Source organism: Peromyscus maniculatus, chromosome 22 (assembly GCF_049852395.1).
Source record: "Peromyscus maniculatus bairdii isolate BWxNUB_F1_BW_parent chromosome 22, HU_Pman_BW_mat_3.1, whole genome shotgun sequence".
Classification (NCBI taxonomy): Eukaryota; Metazoa; Chordata; class Mammalia; order Rodentia; family Cricetidae; genus Peromyscus; species Peromyscus maniculatus.
This window is the reverse complement of record NC_134873.1, coordinates 3,429,794-3,452,675: the sequence shown is the minus strand read 5'-3', so window position 1 is coordinate 3,452,675 and position 22,882 is coordinate 3,429,794. Positions and strand designations below refer to the sequence as shown.

General features: G+C 51.9%; 1 protein-coding gene and 1 long non-coding RNA gene across 2 annotated transcripts; one reads left to right on the top strand and one right to left on the bottom strand.

The window, feature by feature from the left end:
- Positions 1-8,875: 8,875 nt before the first annotated feature.
- Positions 8,876-11,576, bottom strand: LOC143270103 (uncharacterized). Its single transcript, XR_013047041.1, has 2 exons — positions 10,762-11,576; positions 8,876-9,819 (listed from the first exon to the last, which is right to left on the bottom strand). It is a non-coding gene; the product is annotated as an uncharacterized LOC143270103 (long non-coding RNA).
- An 8,143-nt stretch (positions 11,577-19,719) lies between these two features.
- Oaz1 (ornithine decarboxylase antizyme 1) lies at positions 19,720-22,428 on the top strand. The gene is given in 5 exon segments (NM_001291385.1): positions 19,720-19,938; positions 21,371-21,516; positions 21,604-21,776; positions 21,846-21,931; positions 22,006-22,428. Coding segments are annotated over 5 exon segments (684 nt in total). The 5' UTR covers positions 19,720-19,792; the 3' UTR covers positions 22,140-22,428.
- Positions 22,429-22,882: the final 454 nt, after the last annotated feature.

Sequence of the window (22,882 nt, the reverse complement as noted above, 5' to 3'; positions counted from 1 at the left end):
AATAGTTGTTACTGTTATCGATGTCCTAGTTGTTACCTTATTTTTTTTACATCTATTTATTTTGGGTAAGTTCATGTGTAGGCACCCTGGCTACAGAGCATGTGTGGAGGTCGGAAGACGGCTTGTGGGGCCCTGCTCCCTGGTTCCAGCCTTCCACCGTGTGGCTTGAACTCAGGTCACCAGGCTCACTGGGTAAAGCCGCTTGCCAACAGGAGCTTGATGACAGTCTGTCACCCTGGATGACCGGAACCGGTGACTTTGAAATTGCAACTGTTGCCGGGCGGTGGCGGCACAAGCCTTTAATCCCAGCAGAGCCAGGCGGATGTCTGTGAGTTCGAGGCCAGCCTGGGCTACCAAGAGAGTTCCAGGAAAGGCGCAAAGCTACACAGAGAAACCCTGTCTCGAAAAACCAAAAAAGAAAAGAAAAAGGAATTGCAACTGTTGCCCCTGGAGCTGGATCGCAGGCGAGCACCACACAGGCAGCCCAGGCCGGCCTGAGACTCACTATATAGCCGAGGCTAGCCTTGAACTCCTCATCCGTCTTCCTCCGTGACCACAGCTGGCTCTGGGTCTTCAGGTCTTTGGTGTATGTCTGATGAGTTTGTCTAAATTTATTATAAATTTATTATTTATTATTATTTAAAAAAACTCAGGAGTCAAATATAGGGGCAAAAACCTGATCGATCAGAGAAGCAGCGGAGAAGTGATCAGTGGACTCCTCCCTCCCTCCCTGATCCAGAAGTTGTGATGCCCACAACTCTTTCTAAGCCCCTCCCTGCTACTTCCTGTGTGTCTCTATATTTCCTGGGTCCTCCAAAACCTCTGTGGCTAAATCTGGTCTACTGGTCGCTAGCTCTGCCCTCTAATTCAAAGTAAATTTTATTAACCATCTTGGAGTGTCAGTGCAAACAAATATCCTGCAACGTTTCCCTCTTTTTGTCTAAATAAGAAGAAAAGGTTTTAACACTAACATAATAAAACTGTATACAATAGGACGATTACCAGGCACGGATTACATTCACAGCGTCCAGTCCATTTGTATTTGGCAGTTTTGGAGAGAATACTCAATTATCTATCCTATCTTGGTGAGTCCAAAGCATTGTACCTAATTTGCTTTTTATCATAACTAGACCTTAAAACATTTTCTTAGAGAAGTGACTGAAGTTTTTTACGTCTCTCAGCCTTTATAAACTTCAAATCTCTCTTGTGAGTTTCTTTTCTGGATTTGGAAACAAGGAAAACTGTAACTATCTAGTCTTCACACCATCAAAGACCCGAGAAGGATAAATATTACCTGAGTAAACAGGAAGTACAGAGCAAGCACTTCTAAAACTATAGAAATGACAGAAACAGCTGGCTGCCTGGACAGCCACCCAAGGTTCCTCTGCAATGTTGAGGCATCCATCTTCAGCCCACAGGCCTAGCATATCTGACAGACTTTTCTGTGAAGCAGGATTTTTGAAGGACTGTCCTGCCTTGTCTTGGCAAAGTTCGGCAGTCCTTTCTTTTGTGTCCTCCTTGTTCAATTTGTACAGCATACTGTCAGCAGTTGAGGTAAGGGCAGTTTCTTGCCCAGTGGCTAATTTGACACAATGAAAGCAAACTCTATACAGATGTTCTTCGATGCCCATCATCCTTTTCTGAAGTAAATTGGTGCTGCCAGGAGTAGATGTGTCTCACTGTCATGAAAAGCATCATGTTATTAAAACATCTTAAATGCCATATTCTGTAGGTCTCTGAAGTGTTTGAAGATCACCTGTCTATCTAAAACATACACTGTTTGACCTTGAAAACATACCTAAGATACTATAAGTTTGATTGTAACAGGCGACTAACTACTAACCTGAATTTTCTTAATTATCCTAAACAGTTTGTAATAATAGCTTTCAAGGACTAGAACTTTACATTACATTTTTTAATGTGCTGTAGCACATTAGTTACAATACCTTAAATAAGGGTAGAAACACACACACACACACATGTATATCATGTTGTAACAAAAAAACCTTAAATTTGCATCAACATACAAAAATCCATACCAATGTAAAACATTTAAGATGACTAGCTGCTCTTTAGTTTAGATGTAGATTCACTAATCTACCCTTTTATCCCAGCATTCCTATATCTACCCCCTTTTTAGATTTTCTTAGAAAGAAATCCCTCAATCTAACTTCTTTTGTTTTCCCCCTGATCACGACCAATAACATCTTGTAACCAACCCCTCTAAACCATGTTAAACATTCATAACCCACCAACCAACCAAAATCCACCCACCCCACCTTCTGGGAATCTGGGTATTGTGTTCTTAAAATTACTTCCAAAGAATTATGAGATCAGTGACAATAGAATAGTCCTTGATTTTTGGTTTTTCTTCTGTCCCATGTCAGGTGGCTCTTCTGACATGAGACAGAGATGTTGGGTTTTCCTCTAACAAGCTTGGGTTTAGAGGAGAGCCATGTTCCAACTGCAGAGACAGCTTTCATTTATTTTTACAGGTTCATCTTTTTGTTGGACATGTTAACAAAAGACCAAAGCCCATGTCGTCATCAGACTCCTCAGATTCTTCCTTCTTTGCTTCCACTTTCTTCTCCTCAGCTGGGGCAGCAGTGGAGGGGGCAGAGTGGAGGGGGCAGAGTGGAGGGGGCAGAGTGGAGGGGGCAGCAGTGAGAGGGCAGAGTGGAGGGGGCAGCAGTGAGGGGGCAGCAGTGGAGAGGGCAGAGTGGGGGGGCAGCAGTGGAGGGGGCAGAGTGGAGGGGGCAGAGTGGAGGGGGCAGAGTGGAGGGGGCAGAGTGGAGGGGGCAGCAGAGTAGAGGGGGCAGCAGTGGAGGGGACAGCAGTGGAGGGGGCAGCAGAGTAGAGGGGGCAGCAGTGGAGGGGACAGCAGTGGAGGGGGCAGCAGTGGAGGGGGCAGAGTGGAGGGGGCAGAGTGGAGGGGGCAGAGTGGAGGGGGCAGCAGTGGAGGGGGCAGAGTGGAGGGGGCAGAGTGGAGGGGGCAGAGTGGAGGGGGTAGAGTGGAGGGGGCAGAGTGGAGGGGGCAGAGTGGAGGGGGCAGCAGTGGAGGGGGCAGCAGTGGAGGGGGCAGAGTGGAGGGGGCAGAGTGGAGGGGGCAGCAGTGGAGGGGGCAGAGTGGAGGGGGCAGCAGTGGAGGGGGCAGAGTGGAGGGGGCAGAGTAGAGGGGGCAGAGTGGAGGGGGCAGCAGTGGAGGGGGCAGAGTGGAGGGGGCAGCAGTGGAGGGGGCAGCAGAGTAGAGGGGGCAGCAGTGGAGGGGGCAGAGTGGAGGGGGCAGAGTGGAGGGGGCAGCAGTGGAGGGGGCAGAGTGGAGGGGGCAGCAGTGGAGGGGGCAGAGTGGAGGGGGCAGAGTAGAGGGGGCAGAGTGGAGGGGGCAGCAGTGGAGGGGGCAGAGTGGAGGGGGCAGCAGTGGAGGGGGCAGCAGAGTAGAGGGGGCAGCAGTGGAGGGGGCAGAGTGGAGGAGGGGGCAGGACCACCCGCTGGCGCGGCTCCAGCCGCTGGCGCAGGCCCACCAGCCCCTCTGTGCGGATGAGGCTCCCAATGTTGACAGTGGCCAGGGCCTTTGCAAACAGGCCAGGCCGGAAAGGTTCAACATTGACACCAGCTGCTTTAGTGAGGGCGCTGATCTTGTCCTCCGTGACCGTCACCTCGTCGTCCTGCAGGATGAGGGCGGAGTAGATGCAGGCGAGCTCGGAGACGGAGGCCATGTTGCAGACTGCCTGCAGGGTCACCGGATGAAGTGAGGGCCTCACCCCAACACGGCCTTAGCTTCCTCGGAAGAACCGAGGACCTTGGCGGCAGCTGAGGAAAGGGTCCCAGCTTTAAGTTTTAATTGAACTGGGAATACAAAAAAACCATTTGCGTTATGTGTCTGTAGGGAACAGCAGAAGCAAACATTTGGGAAGATTTATGAAATTTTATCCTGTTGGAGATGTGTTATACCAACAGGCCAATTTACTCCTTTTCTTGGGACATTTTCTCGGGATGATTCATCGTTTTTCTTCAGATGCCTCATTTGTCCAGTGTTCTTCAGATTCCTTAGCTGGATGCATTCATTCTCCTGGAAAGACAAAAACAAAACCCTGCCCCAACCCTAACTTTGGGGAGTTTTCCTTTTGGCAAGTTATATCTGATCAAATGAAAAGCATTTCTTAGTCTTATAAGTTATTTTAGATTGAATGGTCATGCTGGTTGATGAATTATCATCTCTTCTAATCAAGAAGTCTCCCGGGGCCAGGCAGTGGTGGCTCACACCTTTAATCCCAGCCAGCACTGGGGAGGCAGAGGCAGGCCTGGGCTACAGGGTAAGTTCCAGGACAGACTCCAAAGCTACACAGAGAAACCCTGTCTCGAAAATCAAAAAAAAAAAAGAAAAAAGAAGTCTCCCTGTTCAAATCTAATCTTTATCAGTTATGATGATATTCAGAGCTTTTCCTGTGGAAACAAAAGCAAGACCTATTCCCCAATGTAACACATATCCTTGTTTCCATTCTGAATTCAACACACCTTTGAAGTATACTGGCTGATTTAATTCAGGTTTTTCATTATCCAGTGTCTCTCTAAAGATGCCACGTTCCTTTCTCATTAGCATTTAGAAAATTTAAAGTTGCCGGGCGGTGGTGGCACACCTTTAATCCCAGCACTCGGGAGGCAGAGGCAGGCGGATCTCTGTGAATTCAAGGCCAGCCTGGGCTACCAAGTGAGTTCCAGGAAAGGCGCAAAGCTACACAGAGAAACCCTGTCTCGAAAAACCAAAAAAAAAAAAATTAAAATTAATAAAGCATAGTGTAATCTATCTTTACTACCCCTTTATGTTTATTAAGGATAACTTCTGCATAGCCTTGGGGGTACGTATCATCTTGTACTCATTCTTGTGGGTTAGCTGGATAAATTAAAGTTGGTTTTCTGCCAGGCAGTGGTGGCATACACCTTTAATCCCAGCACTCGGGAGGCAGAGGCAGGAAGATCTCTATGAGTTTGAGGCCAGCCTCATCTACAGAGTGAGTTCTGGGACAGCCAGGACTACACAAAGAAACCCTGTCTTGAAGGGAAAAAAAACAAAAAAACAAAAATAAATAAATAAGCCGGGCGGTGGTGGCGCACGCCTTTAATCCCAGCACTCGGGAGGCAGAGGCAGGCGGATCTCTGTGAGTTCGAGGCCAGCCTGGGCTACCAAGTGAGTCCCAGGAAAGGCGCAAAGCTACACAGAGAAACCCTGTCTCGAAAAAACCAAAAAAAAAAAAAATAAAAATAAATAAAAATAAATAAATAAATAAATAAATAAAGTTGTTTTTCTAATAGCCTTGGGCTGCTCCTCTTCGGTTTTAACATGCAATGGTGGTGGTGTTTGTTTTGATCTTCTGTCTTTTGGGGACCCCGCCACCCAGCTATCAAATAAACACATACATGGCAACTTATTTTTAATTATAAATATCTGGCCTTAGCTTGGCTTGTTTCTAGCCAGCTTTCCTTCCCCCCCCCTTTTTTTTATTAAGAGATTTTTCTACTCATTTTACATATCAACCACAGATTCCCCCATCCTCCCTCCTCCCACCCCCGAGTCTTCCCACCCAACCCACCCCCCTAGCCAGCTTTTCTTAACTTTAACCCATCTACCTTTTGCCTTTGGATTTTTTTTTTTTAACCTTTCTCTGTTTCTGTATAACTTTCATCATTTCCTACTCTATGGCTTGCTGAGTAGCTGGGTGGCTGGTCCCTGGTGTCCTCCTTCTCTGGCTCCTTCTTCCTTTCCTCCCAGGTCTCTCCTTCTATCAAGTCTCTCTGCCTGCCAGCCCACCTATCCTTTCTCCTGCCTTGCTATGGGCTGTTCAGCTCCTTATTAGCCCATCAGGTATTTTAGATGGCCACAGTAACAGCTTCACAGAATTAAACAAATTCAACATAAAAGAACACAACACATCTTTGCATCTTTAAAGTAAATGTTCCACAGCATAAACAAATGTAACACAGCTTAAAATAATATTCTACAACATTTTCCCCTTTTAGTCTAACTAAACAGAAAGGTTTTAACTTTAACATAGTAAAACTATACATGACAAAAACAGTTACCAAGTAAGAATTACATTTACAGTATTTTGTCCATTTGTAGTTAGCATATTCAGAGGATATAATGCATTATCTATCCTATCTTAGTGACGCCAAAGTTTTACACATAATTTACTCTCTATCATAACTAAGGAAAACTGCAACTATAACTATCTAGTCTTCAACTCCATCAAAGACCCAGAAGGATGTAATATTATCTAACCACGGAGACATTTGGCTGCCTGCACAGTCACCAAGAGTTCCTCTGCAATGTTGGGGCGTCCATCTTCAGCTACAGGCCCAGAATATCTGGCAGACTCTTCTGTGAGGCAGGAATTTTGAAGGACTGTCCTGCCTTGTTTTGGCAAAGTTCAGCAATCTTTTCCTCTGTGTCCCGAATGTCCAGGCTGCACAGCACATTGTCAGCAGTCAAAGGCAAGGGCGGCTTCTTTGCCCAGAGGCTAACCTTGTCACAAGGAAAGTGAACTCCATGAGGAGTCTTTTTTCTCCCTAAAGATTTAGTTATTTAGTATACAGTGTTCTGTCTGCATGTATGCAAGAGGGCGCCAGATCTCATCACAGATGGTTGTGAGCCACCATGTGGGTGCTGGGAATTGAACTCAGGACCTCGGGAAGAGCAGTCAGTGCTCTTAAACATTGAGCCATCTCTCCAGCCCCATAAGAAATTTTTTCAATTTACATCTCTGAAGTAAATTGGTACTCCAAGATCAGATGTGTCTCATTGTGTCTCATCTCATTTCATGAGATGTCTCTCATGAAAACCTTTAGCTTAACAAATCTTTTTAAATGCCATGTTCTATACATCTTTGAAGTGTTTGAAGACCATTTATCTATCTAAAATATACCTATTTAACCTACAAAACATTTGTGTGTGTGTGTGTGTGTGTGTGTGTGTGTGTGTGTGTGTGTATGGAGTGGTGGTGCAGACCATTCTCTGGCATCCTCATACACACACATACATGTACACACACACACACACACACACACACACACACACACACACACACTTTTTTTTTTCTGAGACAGGGTTTCTCTGTGTAGCTTTGTGCCTTTCCTGGATCTCACTCTGTAGCCCAGGCTGGCCTCAAACTCACAGAGATCCGCCTGCCTCTGCCTCCTGAGTGCTGGAATTAAAGGAGTGCGCCACCACCACCCGGCCAACCTACAAAACATATGTAATGTGACTGCAAGTTTAAATATTATATATTAACTACTAACTTTGTTTCTTATTTATACATTCCATTTTTAAATGAGCTACATAAGCACAATATCCCTACGAAGAGTAGAAACAGACATTCAGTATTACAAAAATTACTTTAAATTTGTATCAATATACTATATTCCCGGAAATGGTGACAAACATCCATAACCCACCAAATAACCTACATCTACCCACACCCCAGCTCTTGGGAATGTGGACATTGTTTTCTCTAGACTGCTTCCTGCTGTCTGTGGGTGAGGCAGCTGTAGGGTCCCAGAGAGAAATTTTGTGGTAATGACTTAGTCCTGGGAAGACCATCCATAATGTTTGCTGGTAGATGTCACTCATTAAGGTTCAGGAGGTCTCCCTTGATCAAACCTGATCCATATTATTCCAGAACGAATCCACGGCCTCTTCTCTCCTGTGGAAACAAGTCTCTAAAGCAGTTTTGATTTCCATTTGAAAAATACATTTTTTGTACTTCCATTTCAAAGACAACGCATTCCTAAAGTATCTAGGCTGGTGTATTTCAGCACTCCCTCCCTCAGCCCCAGGTCTCTAAGCTTGCTTGCTTCTCAGCATTTAAAAAATTCTAAAATAACACAATAACCTACAGGATCCAGACTCCCTGGGTATTTCCCATCTCACGTGGCTTTTTTCTTTTATATTACTTTTACTCTCTCTTTAAAGGTTTTACATTATTATTTTTAAACAATTTCTTTCTTTCTATAACTGTCCATACCCTTTTTCTTTCTTTCTTTCCTTCTTTTTTTTAAAAATTTATTTATTTATTATGTATACAGTGTTCTACTTGCATATATCCCTTCAGGCCAGAAGAGGGCATCAGATCTCATCACAGATGGATGCGAGCTACCATGTGGTTGCTGGGAACTGAACTCAGGACCTCTGGAAGAACAGCCAGTGCTCTTAACCTCTGAGCCATCTCTCCAGCCCCCTTTTTCTTTCTTAAGCCTACCCACATTGTAAAACACACTGGAACCTGTTTCCTGGGTTTTTCCATCTGGAACTCTTTTACTGTGTATGTTTTAGCCTTTTTTGATCCTGTGAGCAAACCTTTAAACTGCTAACCGACACCTGGGTCCTCTGCAAGGCTCTCTTGGTTGGCTCTGCCCGCTTCTCAGGTTGTGAAAGCCAAGCCTAAAACCCACAGCCCAGTCGGAGGTGGGTGACCAAGACCTGCATTCAGCCTTCCTAGGGCTCTGGAGTGCCGATGCCTGGGATGTGGCAGGCATCGTTTACTTAGTGTTTTGTTTATATTTAGCAGGAAAAAAGCTGTTTAAGTGCTCTGCTGTACAGCAGGGTTTCTTAGAGGAGCCGTATCCTCTTTTTTTTTTCCCAGCTTTTTCAGGACCTAGGGATAGTCGAGCCACACATTGGTGTGCCAAAATGTTGTTGATTGTTTTTATTCTTTTGGGGGGCTGACCACCTAGCTCCCAAATAAATCACACATGGAGGTTTATTATTTCTTATGAATACACGGTCTTAGCTTGACTTGTTTCTAGACAGTTTTTCTTAACTTTAAATTAACCCATCTACCTTTTGCCTTTAGGGTTTTACCTTTCTCTGTTTCTGTATAACTTTCATTTCTTTCTTTTTTTTTTTTTTTTTTGGTTTTTCGAGACAGGGTTTCTCTGTGCAGCCCTGGCTGTCCTGGAACTCAAGCTGTAGCCCAGGCTGGCCTAGAACTCACAGAGATCCTCCTGCCTCTGCCTCCCAAGTGCTGGGATCAAAGGCATGCGCCACCACTGCCCGGCCACCAGTTTCTCACGTCTTCTGTTCCTCCATCCTCCATCTTTCCTTCCTCTTCTCCTCTCCTGACCTCATTCAAATCCACATACAGTCTGCAAAACTTTTCCTTGCTCCTAACTCCTTGGCCCAAGTAGTCTGCCCTGCCATCTACAGAAATGCTGTCTTGTTCTCTTTTCTCCAGCCATGTGACTGACCAGACCAGGAATTCTGCTCCAGTCCTTACCGCACCTGGTCATGCAAAAAACTCTTTGCTCTAGAAGTTGCTCCAGGGCTGGAGAGGAGGGGAGATCTGAGCTTGGTGTGCACAAGAAGCAAAGCTCTGCACCTAGGAGCCAGGCTGTCTCCGAAAGGATGTTTTACCTTAGTTTAGGGGCTTCGGGCCTAGAGGGTGGTCTGGCCAGCTACTCTGTTATTGCTTGTCCTTGGATGCTTTGTTTGGAGCTGGCCCTATCTTTGGATGTAACTAAAGGAGATATTTGCAAAAGCCAGATACCCAATTCAAATGCTAAACAGGGAGCAGGGAGGCCGGAGGCCTGAGGCCTTGTCTATATGACCTTATCCAAGTACTTTGAGTGTATATGTCCAAGGAGTGGTCCACACACACACTGTTCTTGGGGAATTGTGAGCACAAGAAATTCATGGCAAGAGCCGGGCAGTGGTGGCACACACCTTTGATCCCAGCACTCAGGAGGCAGAGCCAGGCAGATCTCTGTGAGTTCGAGGCTGGTCTATGGATCCAGGACAGGCACCAAAACTACAGAGAGAAACCCTGTCTGGAAAAACAAACAAACAAACAAAAAAGTAATTCATAGCAAGAAACAGCTGAATATTAGAAGCTGAATAACACCAAATATTCCCTGATAAATGGCTTCCCTCTAGAAAAATTCCTTGACCTTTCTAGGTATAGCTTTATTATATACAGCTGAATCTCTATAATATAGTCTTGACGCTTGCGGCAAATAATGATAATATTCTACAACACAATGGTGTAGCAGGTTCTGCTCTGGATTCCTCTGTCTCTCTGTGAATATTTTTCTTAGTTTAGCGGGTTTCATTAGCTTCATTCGTTAGCAGGTCTTTCTAAGGCTTGTATCTTATCAGTCAATTTTTCATACTTGGTACAGATATCAAACCACTTTTTTTAAAGATAAAGTATGATTTACCAAACTGATAATTATAATCAACATTATGTCAATCCCAACTAAACTGGTTAGCCTTTCATTTAATTTTTCCATGTTCAAACTGTCCATTGTGGAGCCACACAGAGTCCTCCCTACATCATAATATTGCCCATTCTCTTTATTTTATTTTATTTTTTTCAAGGCAGGGTTTCTTTGTGTAGCTTTGCGCCTTTCCTGGGACTCACTTGGTAGCCCAGGCTGGCCTCGAACTCACAGAGATCCGCCTGGCTCTGCCTCCCCAGGGCTGGGATTAAAGGTGTGCGCCACCACCGCCCGGTGTCATTCTCTTTCTTTAAAGATTTATTTATTATATATATGGTGTTCTGCCTGAAGGCCAGAAGAGGGCACCAGATCTCATTACAGATGGTTGTGAGCCACCATGTGGTTGCTGGGAATTGAACTCAGGACCTCTGGAAGAACGGCCAGTGCTCTTAACCTCTGAGCCATCTCTCCAGCCCAATATTCCCCATTCTTAACTTGGGAAAGACACATATAAAACCTAATTCCCTCCTTAAGAATCCCCAGATGTCTCACCGGATCTGCTGACTTTTCATTTTCTCCACATCAGCAACTAGGGCTGGCTGAGCTGTGTGGGGTGTGGGGTGTGGCCGGCGGCGGCGGCGGTGGCAGCGCTTGCCAGGCTGTGTGGGGTGGGGCGCCCAGGCAGTCAGGCTATCACTGCAGGAGCTGCGGCCGCCGCTGGCTGCTGCTGCCCTGCACAGGCCAGGCTGGGCACCCGCAGCCGATCGCATGTAATGGGCTGAGGCCCGGTGGCCACACCAGGCGCCGCAGAACCCGAGCAGGTGCTCCGGGTGTGGAAGCGGCCGAGCGGGCGTCGTCCAGGGAGGGGAGGGGAGTGCAGCGAAGGCCCGTACCCCCCCCCGCCCCGGGGAGAGGGAGGAAGGAGCCTGGAAAGGCAATGCGCAGGACGGGCAGCAGAAGCCCAGGTGATGGCACCGGGTAGCGTGGCGGAGGGCGCCGGAAAGACACAGCCAGCCGGGCGTGGGGACGCCAGGCGCTGCGAAGCTGGGGGCGAGCAGCTGCCCTGAGATCTTCTACCCACACGATGGCTGTATCTAAATTTTTCTCCTATTAATCAGAACTCGGGCATCACACATCGGGGTAAGAACCTGGCTGGTCAGAGAAGCCGCCAAGAAGCGGCCAGCGCCCTCCTCCCCCTCTCCTTCCCCGATTCAAATGCACCCAGGAGTCTTTCAGGACCCTCCCTACTACTTCCTGTCTCTCTGTGTATCCCGAGTCCTCCAAAACCTCTATGGCTGATCCTGGACAGCCAGGCGCTAACTCTGTGCCCTCGAGGCTGTGGCTGGACGCGTCTCTGCCCCCGCCCAGCCCCCAGACCAATCTCCCACCCACGGCACCGCAGCCGCTCATAACAATCGTCCAGAGGCGGAGCAGCCGCACCGTGCGGCCTGCGCTAAGAACCCCTGGGGCCGCTCGTGCGTCTTGAACCAGCGGGTTTGCACCATCTGTGCACGGCCGGGTGCTTCCAACGCGGGCGCATCGGCCTGGGCGGCGGGCCGGCCTCTCCCCCCCCCCGGCCGGCCTCTCCCCCTCTCCCCCTCTCTCCTCCTCTCTCTCCTCTCTCCCCCCCCCCCCTGCCCGGCCGCACCTGACTCCCCACGGCCAGAGCAGCTTCTTTATTGACCAATCGGGGCAGCGCACATCCGCGGCCTGCTGAAGAACCCACACACTAGGTAGACGTCACCGACGATCCCGGGGGTCGGTGTGAACGAATCCCCGGCACATTGTCCACGGCAATGGCGTGGCTGGGGCACGCGTGTTTGAGGAGAATTCTCACATATACACGGCACCCACACTATTTGACACCCCTGGAGCTTGTGACAGAGTCTGTTGCCCACGCTCCTGCCAGCACTTAATGTGTTCTTCTTTGATGTTATTTTTAAAATTTTTATTCCTCTGTGCGTGTTGTGTGTTGTGTGTGCGTGTGTGCGTGTATGTGTGTTGTATGTGTGTGTTGTGTTATGTGTGTGTGTTGTATGTGTGTGTGTGTGTGCGTGTGTGTTGTATGTGTGTGTGTGTGTGCGTGTGTGTTGTATGTGTGTATGTGTGCGTGTGTGTGCGCGTGTGTTGTGTGTTATGTGTGTGTGTGTGTTGTGTTATGTGTGTGTGTGTTGTGTGTTATGTGTGTGTGTGTTGTGTGCACACCACCTGTGTGCAGTACCTGCAGAGGCCAGAAGAGTGTGTTGGGTCCCCTGGAACTGGAGCTACCCATGTTTATGAGCCACTGTGTGGGGGCTGGGAACAGACCCTGGTCCTGAGGAAGAGGAGGCAGGGCCTTAACTGTTGACCAGAGTCTGCAGCCCCTGCTTTCATTTATTCTATGTGCATGTTGTTTTACCTGCATGCATGTCTGTGTGAGGAGGTTGGATCCTGTGGAGCTGGAGTTACTGTACAGGAGCTGGGAATTGAATGAAGGTCTCCTGCAGAAGCAGCCAGTGCTCTAACCACTGAGCATCTCTCCCTCCCTAACAGCTGTGCTCTAACCACTGAGCCATCTCTCCATCCCTCACAGTTGTGTTCTTCTCTTCTTTTCTTTTCTTTTTCTTTTTTTTTCAAGATATGGTCTCTGTGTAGCCCAGGCTGTCCTGGAACTCGCAGAGATCCGCCTGCCTCTGCCTCCCAAGTGCTAGAATTAAAGGTGTGCGCCACCACCTCCTGGCTATAGATATTTTTAATAAAATATTGTAACTATAGATACTTTTTGTTTTTTGTTTATGTGTGTTAGTATTTTTGCCTGCATGTGTGTCTATATGAAGGTGTCAGATCCCCCAGAATTAGAGTCACAGACAGTTGTGAGCTGCCATGTGGGTGCTGGGGACTGAACCCGGGTCCTCTGGGAAAGCAGTCAGTGCTCTAACCACTGAGCCATCTCTCCAGCCCCTAGATACTTTTTTATAAAGGAAGTAGTACTTACTAGAACCCCCCCCCCAAGATCTGCCAGCTCACTTTTGGTCCTCCAGACCCATGCTCTGGCCTGTGTGTGATGTCCCGGCCTGATCCTGCACAGTGGCAGTGGCTGGCCTTGGCTTTATCACTCAGAGAGTTCCTTCGGCCTGCAGCGCCTTGCTGAGTCAGATCCGCTGGGGCTCTGAGATCTGCGGGTCAAGCACGCCCCACTTTTTGGGGAGTTAGCCTAGGCGTTAACAGCTGACCATCTGCCCAGCCCTCTTCCCCTTTTTAAATTGTTTTTTGTTTTTGAGACAGGGTTTCTCTGTGTAGCTTTGTGCCTGTCCTGGATCTCACTCTGTAGCCCAGGCTGGCCTCGAACTCACAGATCTACCTGCCTCTGCCTCCCGAGGGCTGGGACTAAAAGCGAGTGACATCAAGACCCCCCTTTTTTCTTGTTTTTCTTTTTTTTTTTTTTCCCCAGACAGTCTCACACTGTAGCCCAGGCTGGACTCTGACTTACACTAATCCTCCTGTCTCAGCTCCCCAAGTACTGGGGTGATAGTTGTGTGCTATCATGCTTGCTTGATCTTTTAAAAACTGTAAACGGCGTTTCAGTTTGTTTCCCGTGTGCTCGTTGGTGGACCTTCCGGGGGCGGGGGATTGGTGCCCTCGTGGGGTCAAAGGACGACTTTGGAAGTCGTTTGCTCCTTCTACCGTGGGTCCCAGGCCATCAGGCTTGGCAGCAAGCCTCTTCTGGCCCTTGTCCTCTGTGTCCCAAGTCCTATCGGTGGACACACTGACACAGTGACCAGCTTCGCAGGTCTGCGTGCTGAATACCAGGTCCAGAGCGGTTCCTCTGCAGCTAGGCATGGTGGGTCCTTTGGGCGGCTGAGGCAGAAAGATCATTAGTTTCAAGCCAGCCTGGGCGCCAGAGCTAGACCCTGTTTCAAAACAGAAACTATGGGCAGGAAAGATGACTCTGTGGGTACAGATGTTCCCCACTAAGCTTGCTCACCTGAGTTCAATCCCCAGGACCCATCAGGTGTAAGAACTGAACCTGCTCACTCAGCCTTCCCTCTGACCTTCACACAGGAGTGTGGCTGGGGGCGTGGCCAGGTGGAGCCCCGCCCAGAACCCCCAGTGAGGGGCTGGGGGCGTGGTCAGGTGGAGCCCCGCCTAGAACCCCCAGTGAGGAGCTGGGGGCGTGGTCAGGTGGAGCCCCGCCCAGAATCCCCAGCGAGGGGCTGGGGGCGTGGTCAGGGTGGAGCCCCGCCCAGAATCTCCAGTGAGAGGCTGAGGGAGGAAGTGGCTGGGGGGTGAAGCTCCTTCCCCAAGTCCCCAAGACCCGGGGTTCTCTCCCGAGTCACACATATGAGTAAAACCCACAGCTGTGTCCATCTTGAGCACCTAATACATAAACTCCTGTTGCAGAAGGAAAGGTCAGGGCACCACTCCGCTCCCCATTTTGCAGAATGCTTACAAGTTGAGACACTGATTGCGAAAAACAAATCCTGCAGGAGAAACCAACCCAATTTCCGGTAAACGGTTCCTCTTTTCTGTTGCCAAGTTTAGCAGAGGCTCCCACCCCCAAAACCAACACGGAAACCTTAAGCTAACATCCGGGATCCTCATTTGAGTTTCTTGTTTTATTACATTTTATGTCTTCACTGTGTGTTTCGTGTGTGCACATGTGCGGAGGAGGTCAGAGGACAATCAGCGATCAGTTCTGTCCGTCCACCGTGTGGGTCCCTGGGATCAAATCCAGGTTGCCGCCCTTGCCGGAAAGCACCTTTATCCACCGAGCCGTCTCACCAGCCACCGAAAGAGGAGCGTGTGCCCGTCCAGCACACCTGGATCGTCTTCTAGCTGTCTGGGCCGGTCATGAGTCTGACTGGTGCTGCTGAGGTCAGGAGAGGGCGTCAGATCCCCCGGAACTGTATTTATGGATATTTGTGAAAAGCCATGTGGGTGCTGAAACCCAAACCCGGCCCTCTGCGAGAGCACTCAGCACAGCACCAGGCCAGCCTGGGCTACGAAGCGAGTTCCAGGCCAGCCTGGGCTACAGAGTGAGTTCCAGGACAGCCTGGTCTACAGAGCGAGTTCCAGGACAGCCTGGTCTACAGAGCGAGTTCCAGGACAGCCTGGTCTACAGAGCGAGTTCCAGGACAGCCTGGTCTACAGAGCGAGTTCCAGGGCAGCCTGGGCTACAGAGAGACGCTGTCTGGAAAACAAACAGCAGCCAGCTGCACACTTTAACCACTGAGCGTCTCTCTAGCCTCCGACTAAAATCTTGATCCTCCAGATTCCAAGATTCACTGCTTGGAGTGTGTGAATCGTTTTACACACTCATGCCCCTCCACCACCTGATTTTAGTCAGTACTGTGGACGGAATCAGGGGCTCTGGAGTGCAAGCCTGGCTTCTACCCACTTTGCTAATTTTATTTTTTTTACTTTTATTATTTATTTATTTATTTTGGTTTTTCGAGACAGGGTTTCTCTGTGTAGCTTTGGTGTCTGTCTTGGAACTCACTCTATAGCCCAGGCTGGCCTGGAACTCACAGAGATCCTCCTGGCTCTGCCTCCCGAGGGCTGGGGTTAAAGGCTGGGGCCCTGACCCCACCCCAGCCCCTCACTGGGGATTCTGGGCGGGGCTCCACCCTGACCACGCCCCCAGCCCCTCACTGGGGGATTCTAGGTGGGGCTCCACCCTGACCACGCCCCCAGCCCCTCACTGGGGATTCTAGGCTGGGCTCCACCCTGACCACGCCCCCAGCCTCTCACTGGGGGATTCTAGTTGGGGTTCCACCCTGACCACACCCCCAGCCCCTCACTGGGGGATTCTAGGCGGGGCTCCACCCTGACCACGCCCCCAGCCCCTTACCATCAGACTGGAGGTTCTCTCAGCAGCACACCTCTGTATGTGCGACCCTGTATTCAACCCTAGCACAAAACGATCACAGGCCCGTGCAAGGAAGTGTGGTCTAAAAGTAGCAGTTAGGATTTCTCATGTGTGTACCTGTGTGAGGTTCTGTTCACCGTGTGGGTGCAGGCACTCTTAGGTCACTGCTGTGGGAGCAGTAACTGATCCTGGATCCTCAGCAAAAGCTGTAAATGCTCTCCCCTGCTGAGCCATCTCTCCAGGCCCGGGAAGTAGCGGTTTTGTTCGGTCAGTTTGAAAATCTCACCTCCGAAGAGGCGAACTGCTCCTGGATTAGCTCGGGGGATGGAGCGTATTGCTCGGTGAATGCGAGGTTTCGTCTCCATCAGAGTCTGTCCCCACTGAACCCCTGAGAGCTCTGGCTTTCCTTCCTACGTGCAAAGGTATTCCAAACACCAAATTAGTTCTGATTTCAACCTGGAAGTGAAATATGGTTGCTTAAGTCAATTTGGTGTTGGAATAGGCTATATTTGACCAAGTTTAGTCTCAAAAGACACAGTATTGGGCCAGCCTGGTCTACTGGATGAACTCCAGGACAGCTGGGGCTACTCAGGGAAACACTGTCTTGGAAAAAAAAAATGCTTTTACATGTGTTTTGTCTGCATGCATGGCTGCGCACCATGTGGGTACAGGTGCCCACAGAGTTCAGAGGGGTGTGAGATCCCCCAGAACTGGAGTTAGAGTCAGTTGTGAGCTGCCATGTGGGTGCTGGGAACTGAACACAGGTCCTCTGAAAGAGCAGCCAGTGCTCTAACCTCTGGAGCTCTCACTCACTCATTTTCTCTGTTTTTTAAGTATGTGTATATCTGTGTGGTTCAGTGTGAGTACATGTCCGTGAGTGTGGGTGTCTGAAGAGGACAGGAGCCCGAGTCCTGCTGACATGATCTGGTGAGCCGCCGCTTCAATTTTCTTTCTTCTCTCTCTCTCTCTCTCTCTTCCTTCCTTCCTTCTTTCTTTCTTTCTTTCTTTAATGTGTGTGTGGGCACGGGCGCTCTTGGAGGCGAGACCACGATGATGCTGGACCAATACATGGGTGCTGGAAACCAAACTTGTCTTCTTACAAGAGCCATAGGGAATCTAAGCCACTGCTTCTTCTCTAAAGATGACTGGATTTTTGTTGTTTTTCCAGGCAGGGTTTCTCTATGGAGCTCTGGCTGTCCTGGATCTTGTTCTGTAGACCAGGCTGGCCTCGAACTCACAGAGATCCTCCTGCCTCTGCTTCTGGAGGACTGGGGTTAAAGGCGTGGTCACTACTGCCCAGCTGAATTCCTGAATTTCATCTACTTAAAGACACGGGGCTTGACTGCAGCCCAGGCTGATTCGGAACTCACAGCAATCCTGTTGCCTCAGCTCGGAGGTGTGGTCTGCACCACTGCACCGACTTTTACTGAATTCTGATTTTTGTTTGGATCACACTGTTAGTCTGGAAGGCGGTGGTGCACGTCTTTACTCCCAGCACTCGGGAGGCAGAGGCAGGAGCATCTCTGAGTTCAAGGCCAGCCTGGACTACAGCGCGAGTTCCAGGACAGCCAGGGCTACACAGAGAAACCCTGTGTGTGTGTATGGGTGGGTGGGGGAGAAAGCCTGGGGGTGTGTGTAGAAGGAATCTTAAAAGTCTTATTAATAAAATAAACCCCGGGCCAGTAATTGGGGTGAATGCTGGAAGGTCAGAGAGACAGAACAAGCCACAGCTACTTCACCTTGCCAGATCCTCAGCTGATCCTGTTTCCTCAGACTGGAAGCCTCTGAGTCCTCATCCAAATGGCTCTCAGCTGCTAGAAGCCTGAAAGCTTAACCAGGCCAAAAGCTTCTAGTTCCTGGTCCTCACGACTTATAAACCTTTCTGCTTTCTATCATCACTCCCTGGGATTAAAGGCTGGCTTTCTGGGATTAAAGGTGTGTGTCACCATGCCTGGCCATTTCCAATGTGGCCTTGAACTCACAGAGATCCAGAGGGATTTCCACTAGGATTAAAGGTGTGAGTGCCACCATTTTCTAGCCTGTGTATCTAGTGGCTGTTCTGTCTCTGACCCCAGATAAGTTTATTAGGGTGCACAACATTTTGGGGAACACAATATCACCACAGGGGTGGGAGTGGGGAAGAGAGAGAGCGCGAAAGGACATGAAAATAAGAAATAAAACAGGGAAAAACCTTCAAACTGGTGTTATGCCCAGATAAGGCCCCCCAAAGAGACCACCAGGAGACCAGAGATGTCCAGAATGCAAGAGCAAGGTTTACTTCTTGGCGCAATACGAGCTAGCAGGGAACCCCCGTCCGCAGTGCCCGGCCCAGGGAGGCAGGGAGGAGAGTTCCTCTTTCTTGGGGAGATTAGCTTTTGAAGGCAAAAACCACAGAATTCTTCAGAGAGGAGGGGGTTAGTACGGGTCCACCCTTGATCGGTCCGGTTTTCCTGAGTTTGGACTTTTATTTTTTGCTCTGTCAGGAGTTTTACAGCCCATCTCCAAAATCTGGTCATGTTATCTCGGGGGAGGGGGCGTCTCGTGGTCCCTACCACCAGACAGTATGACTTTGTACTTCTAAAACTTCTGGGTCGGGCGGTGGTGGCGCGCGCCTTTAATCCCAGCACTCGGGAGGTAGAGCCAGGAGGATCTCTGTGAGTTCGAGGCCAGCCTGGGCTACAGAGTGAGATCAGGACAGCCAGGGCTGCACAGGGAAACCCTGTCTCGAAAAACCAAAAAAAAAATAAAAATAAAAATAAATAAATAAAAATAAAAATAAAAAATAAAGCTTCTGACTTCACCCTGTCTGGAATGGGAACCGACTCGGTTCTGGCTATTTTAGGGGAACTGAGGTGCGGGTCTCTCCCTGGGTTTATGAGAAAATCTTCCGCTTGAATCTTTTTAAATTTTTGCCTCGTTTTGCCGAACCTTGACTTGAAACATTTCTGTAGATTGGAGTAACCTTGGCTCACATTCGGCCTAACTTCCTCTAAGCGGTGAAGACGGAGTCGCGGTGGAGGACGTCACCGTCCATCAGCACAAGGTCATCGGTCCTCGCGGGTGGGGAGGGCGCTCGGCGCGGCCCGGCAGGCTGGGCGGGGTCCGGGGAGCGGGGCCGGGATGGCGTGGGACGGAGGAGCTGGCGGACGCCACAATCGCCGCCCCCCAGCCCCCGGCGCCGAGGACCCCGGGCCTGGCTGCGGGGGCTGGGCCGGGCGGGGCTTTGCGTCGAGCTCGGCGGCTCCCCCGAGGCCCCGCCCCCTCCCACGCCACAAAAGCCCGAGGGCGGGCTCGCGGGCGCTCCAGCCAATCCTCCGCCGAGCCCGTTCCGTCCATTTGTGGACACTGACCAATCAGCGTCTCGTGGGGGCGGGACGCGTCTGCCCCTTCCTGTCTTGCGGGCCCGCGAAGTGACGCAAACACTCGAGGGCGGGATCCTCCGGGCGCCCACGAATCAGCCCCGGGCGCCTTCCGTCTGTTTTCCCGTCTCCGCCAATCAGCGGCCGGCGGGGGCGGGACGCGGCTGGCTTGTTCCGGGCGCCCGCCGTGGCCCCACCCCGCTCCGCCGCCGCCGCGCGCGGCCGCGCTCGCGCCTGCGCGTAGGGGCGTGGCCTGCGGTGGCTGACGCGTATAAATGCGGGCGTCGGCGCCGGCGCCATTTTGCGAACGGCGAGCAGCGGCGGCGGCGCGGAGGGTGCAGCGGAGGTTTTGCTGGTTTCGGACCCCAGCGGCCGGATGGTGAAATCCTCCCTGCAGCGGATCCTCAACAGCCACTGCTTCGCCAGAGAGAAGGAAGGGGACAAACGCAGCGCCACGCTCCACGCCAGCCGCACCATGCCGCTCCTCAGTCAGCACAGCCGCGGCGGCTGCAGCAGCGGGAGGTGAGCGCCCTGACCCCGCCGCGGCGACGCGCCCGGAGTCGGCGGACGGCGGGGTCCGCGGAGGCCCCGGCGGCGGGCGCGGCCTGCGCAGGCCCGGAGCGGGGTCGGCCTCGGGGCGCCAGATAAGTCCCGGCCGCGCGAGATCCGCCCCTTTGTGGCGGCCGCGCCGGGGGCGGGGCGGCGCGGGGCGGGGCCTGCGGCGCGGGTCGCGGGCTCGGGTCTGGGATTCGAGTGGAGTTAGGGGGTCGCGGGCTGGGGACCCCGGGGTTGGTTTGGTGGTTGGGGGAAGGGATGCGCTCGCATTCGCGCGGAGATGGGTCGGGTTTGGGGTTCGGGCGGGCCGGGGGTTGGCGAGCGGAGCCCAGGGTTTGGGGAGGACCCGGGAAGGGGGCCGGGGGCTCGGATCTGGGGTTCAGGCCCGATGTCGGGGTGGAGGGTCGGGTTAGGTCGGGGAGGGCGCGGGCTGACAGGCCGCGTGTCCTGCGGAGGAGGGGCGCTGTTGCACCCGGGAAGGACTCCGCAGAAGACTCGGGTCTCGGGGCCTGTGGGGAGGGGACTCGAGCACTCATTTCGTGGTGGGGGAGTCTGCGATCTGGTCCGGGGTTTCGGGGGGAGGAGCTTGTGTGGGGTTAGGGGTGGCAGTTAGGGGAGAGGTTGGGACGAGATTTCGGGTTTAGTTCGCGTCTGGTGTTTGCCTGTTGACGCGGGTCCTGTGGGTGGACTGGGGGGGTATTTGTTTGTGGTATGTAGAGAGCATCTCCGTCCTGTGGGTTGGTGGACGTGGGTGTGTTCTGGGAGGACCTTGAAAGTGGTGAGGTTTGGGGGGCTGGAGTGGGTGGTTGGGGTGGCAGGGTGTGAATGGCTGGGTCCCAGGAGAGGGAGCGGGTGGCAGAGCCTGGCTCCGGGCGGGGTGTGGCCTGGGTCCACTTGGCCGTTGAAGTCTGCAGTGGCTTGGGTGAGATGAGGGGCTCTCACCTGAAGGGTACAGGACGGGCACTAGTTGAGAAGGGCGAGTCATGGTGGGAGGGCTTAGGGGGAGTGAGGACTCTGATATGGGCTTGCTGGGTCCTATTGGGTGACAGTGGGGAGGGGAGGGGACTTGGTTCTCTGTGACTCCAAAGCTTGGGTGAGGTGGTGGGTGAAGTGGAGGGTGGGACTTGAAGAGGGGCTGGGTCTGGGCTTTAGAGAGGACGGGTGGCCCGGTATGGGAGGTTGCCTTGGCAGCAGGAAGGGGGGCAGGATGGCCCGGCTCCCTGCTGTGGACCACGGTGCCGAGATGACACAGCCTGAGGCCCTGATGGGGCCCTGCTTTACTCCAGAAGGGGCAGAGCCGCTGAGGTGAGGGGCAGTGAGCTGGGACCACCGTCCTCAGTGGCTTTGGGGTGGAGTCGGGGGCCCAGCCACTTACTGCCATTGGCACTGTCTCCTGCAGTTCTAGGGTCGCCCTCCATTGCTGTAGTAACCTGGGTCCGGGGCCTCGGTGGTGCTCCTGATGCCCCTCACCCACCCCTGAAGATCCCAGGTGGGCGAGGGAACAGTCAGCGGGATCACAGTCTTTCAGCCAGCGTCCTCTACTCCGTAAGTGCTGTGGGCTGTGCTGTGGGTCCCGGTGCCTGCCGCTGCGCGTTCGGTCACCTGGCCATCCTGACAGCCCTGCTTCCCCAGGACGAGCGGCTGAATGTGACAGAGGAGCCAACGTCTAACGACAAGACCAGGGTCCTGAGCATCCAGTCCACGCTCACGGAGGCCAAGCAGGTCACCTGGAGGGCGGTGTGGAACGGTGGTGGCCTCTACATCGAGCTCCCGGCTGGGCCTCTGCCTGAGGGCAGCAAGGACAGGTGGGTCACCTTCCTGAGGGGCTCCAGGGGAGCTGGGGTCTGGTGCTAACAGCCACACGCTCTCCTCAGTTTCGCAGCTCTCCTGGAGTTCGCGGAGGAGCAGCTCCGGGCCGACCACGTTTTCATCTGCTTCCCCAAAAACCGTGAGGACAGAGGTGGGTGTTGCTGCGGGCTCCCCGGGAGGGAAGCTCTGGCGCCCCAGGCTCTGACCCCATGTCCCCCCCCACAGCCGCCCTGCTCCGAACCTTCAGCTTCCTTGGCTTTGAGATTGTGAGACCCGGGCATCCCCTCGTCCCCAAGAGACCCGATGCTTGCTTCATGGTCTACACGCTGGAGAGAGAGGACCCGGGCGAGGAGGACTAGGTGCCAGCCCTGCCCAGTGTCCCTGTGCCCTCTCCCGGGTTTGTCCACATGTCGTGATTGTGCAGAATAAACGCTCACTCCATTAGCGGGGTGCTTCTTTGAGCTGAATGCTGTGTTTGTCATACTCAAGTGTTGGCTTTAATTCTAAATAAAGGTTTCTATTTTACTTTTTTTATTGCTGTTTAAGGTGGTCAGGTGACCTGTGCTAGAGCAGCCTCCTCTGAAGCCTGGCAGAGATAGATAGTGTCACCTCCCTGGCTCAGACCCAATAAAGTGATCTTGCTCACCCGTCTTGTGTCTGTGTCCTGCCTCGGGGCTGGGTTGGGCTCCTGTCGGCTGTGGCTCAGAGCCAGGGAGGGTTCTGGGGTTCTGCAGCCCTGGCCTCCAGGCGCTGCTGAACCACTGCATACATGGGTGGTCGGGCTGGGGTGTCCTGGACAGTTGTGAAGCTGTGGGATCTGGCAGCCCCCCAGGTGACGGGCTAAAGGTGGCTGTGGTGTAGTTTCACGGGGTCAAAGTGCCACCTGCTGGCCACGGTGGGGTGTGGGAGACAGGTTGGGGAGAGACATGGGTACTCTGGCCACTGGAGTGGTCTCAGGTTGGCGCTGGGTTGTAGCTAGGACATAGGAGTTCAGTATTAGTGTTTGTGGTGGGCTCAAGGACCCAGCAAGGTTGGATGTGGGGGGTATGGGAGCAGGAAAGGACCCCTGACCTCTGCGGTGTCTGGGAGACTAGTGGGCGGG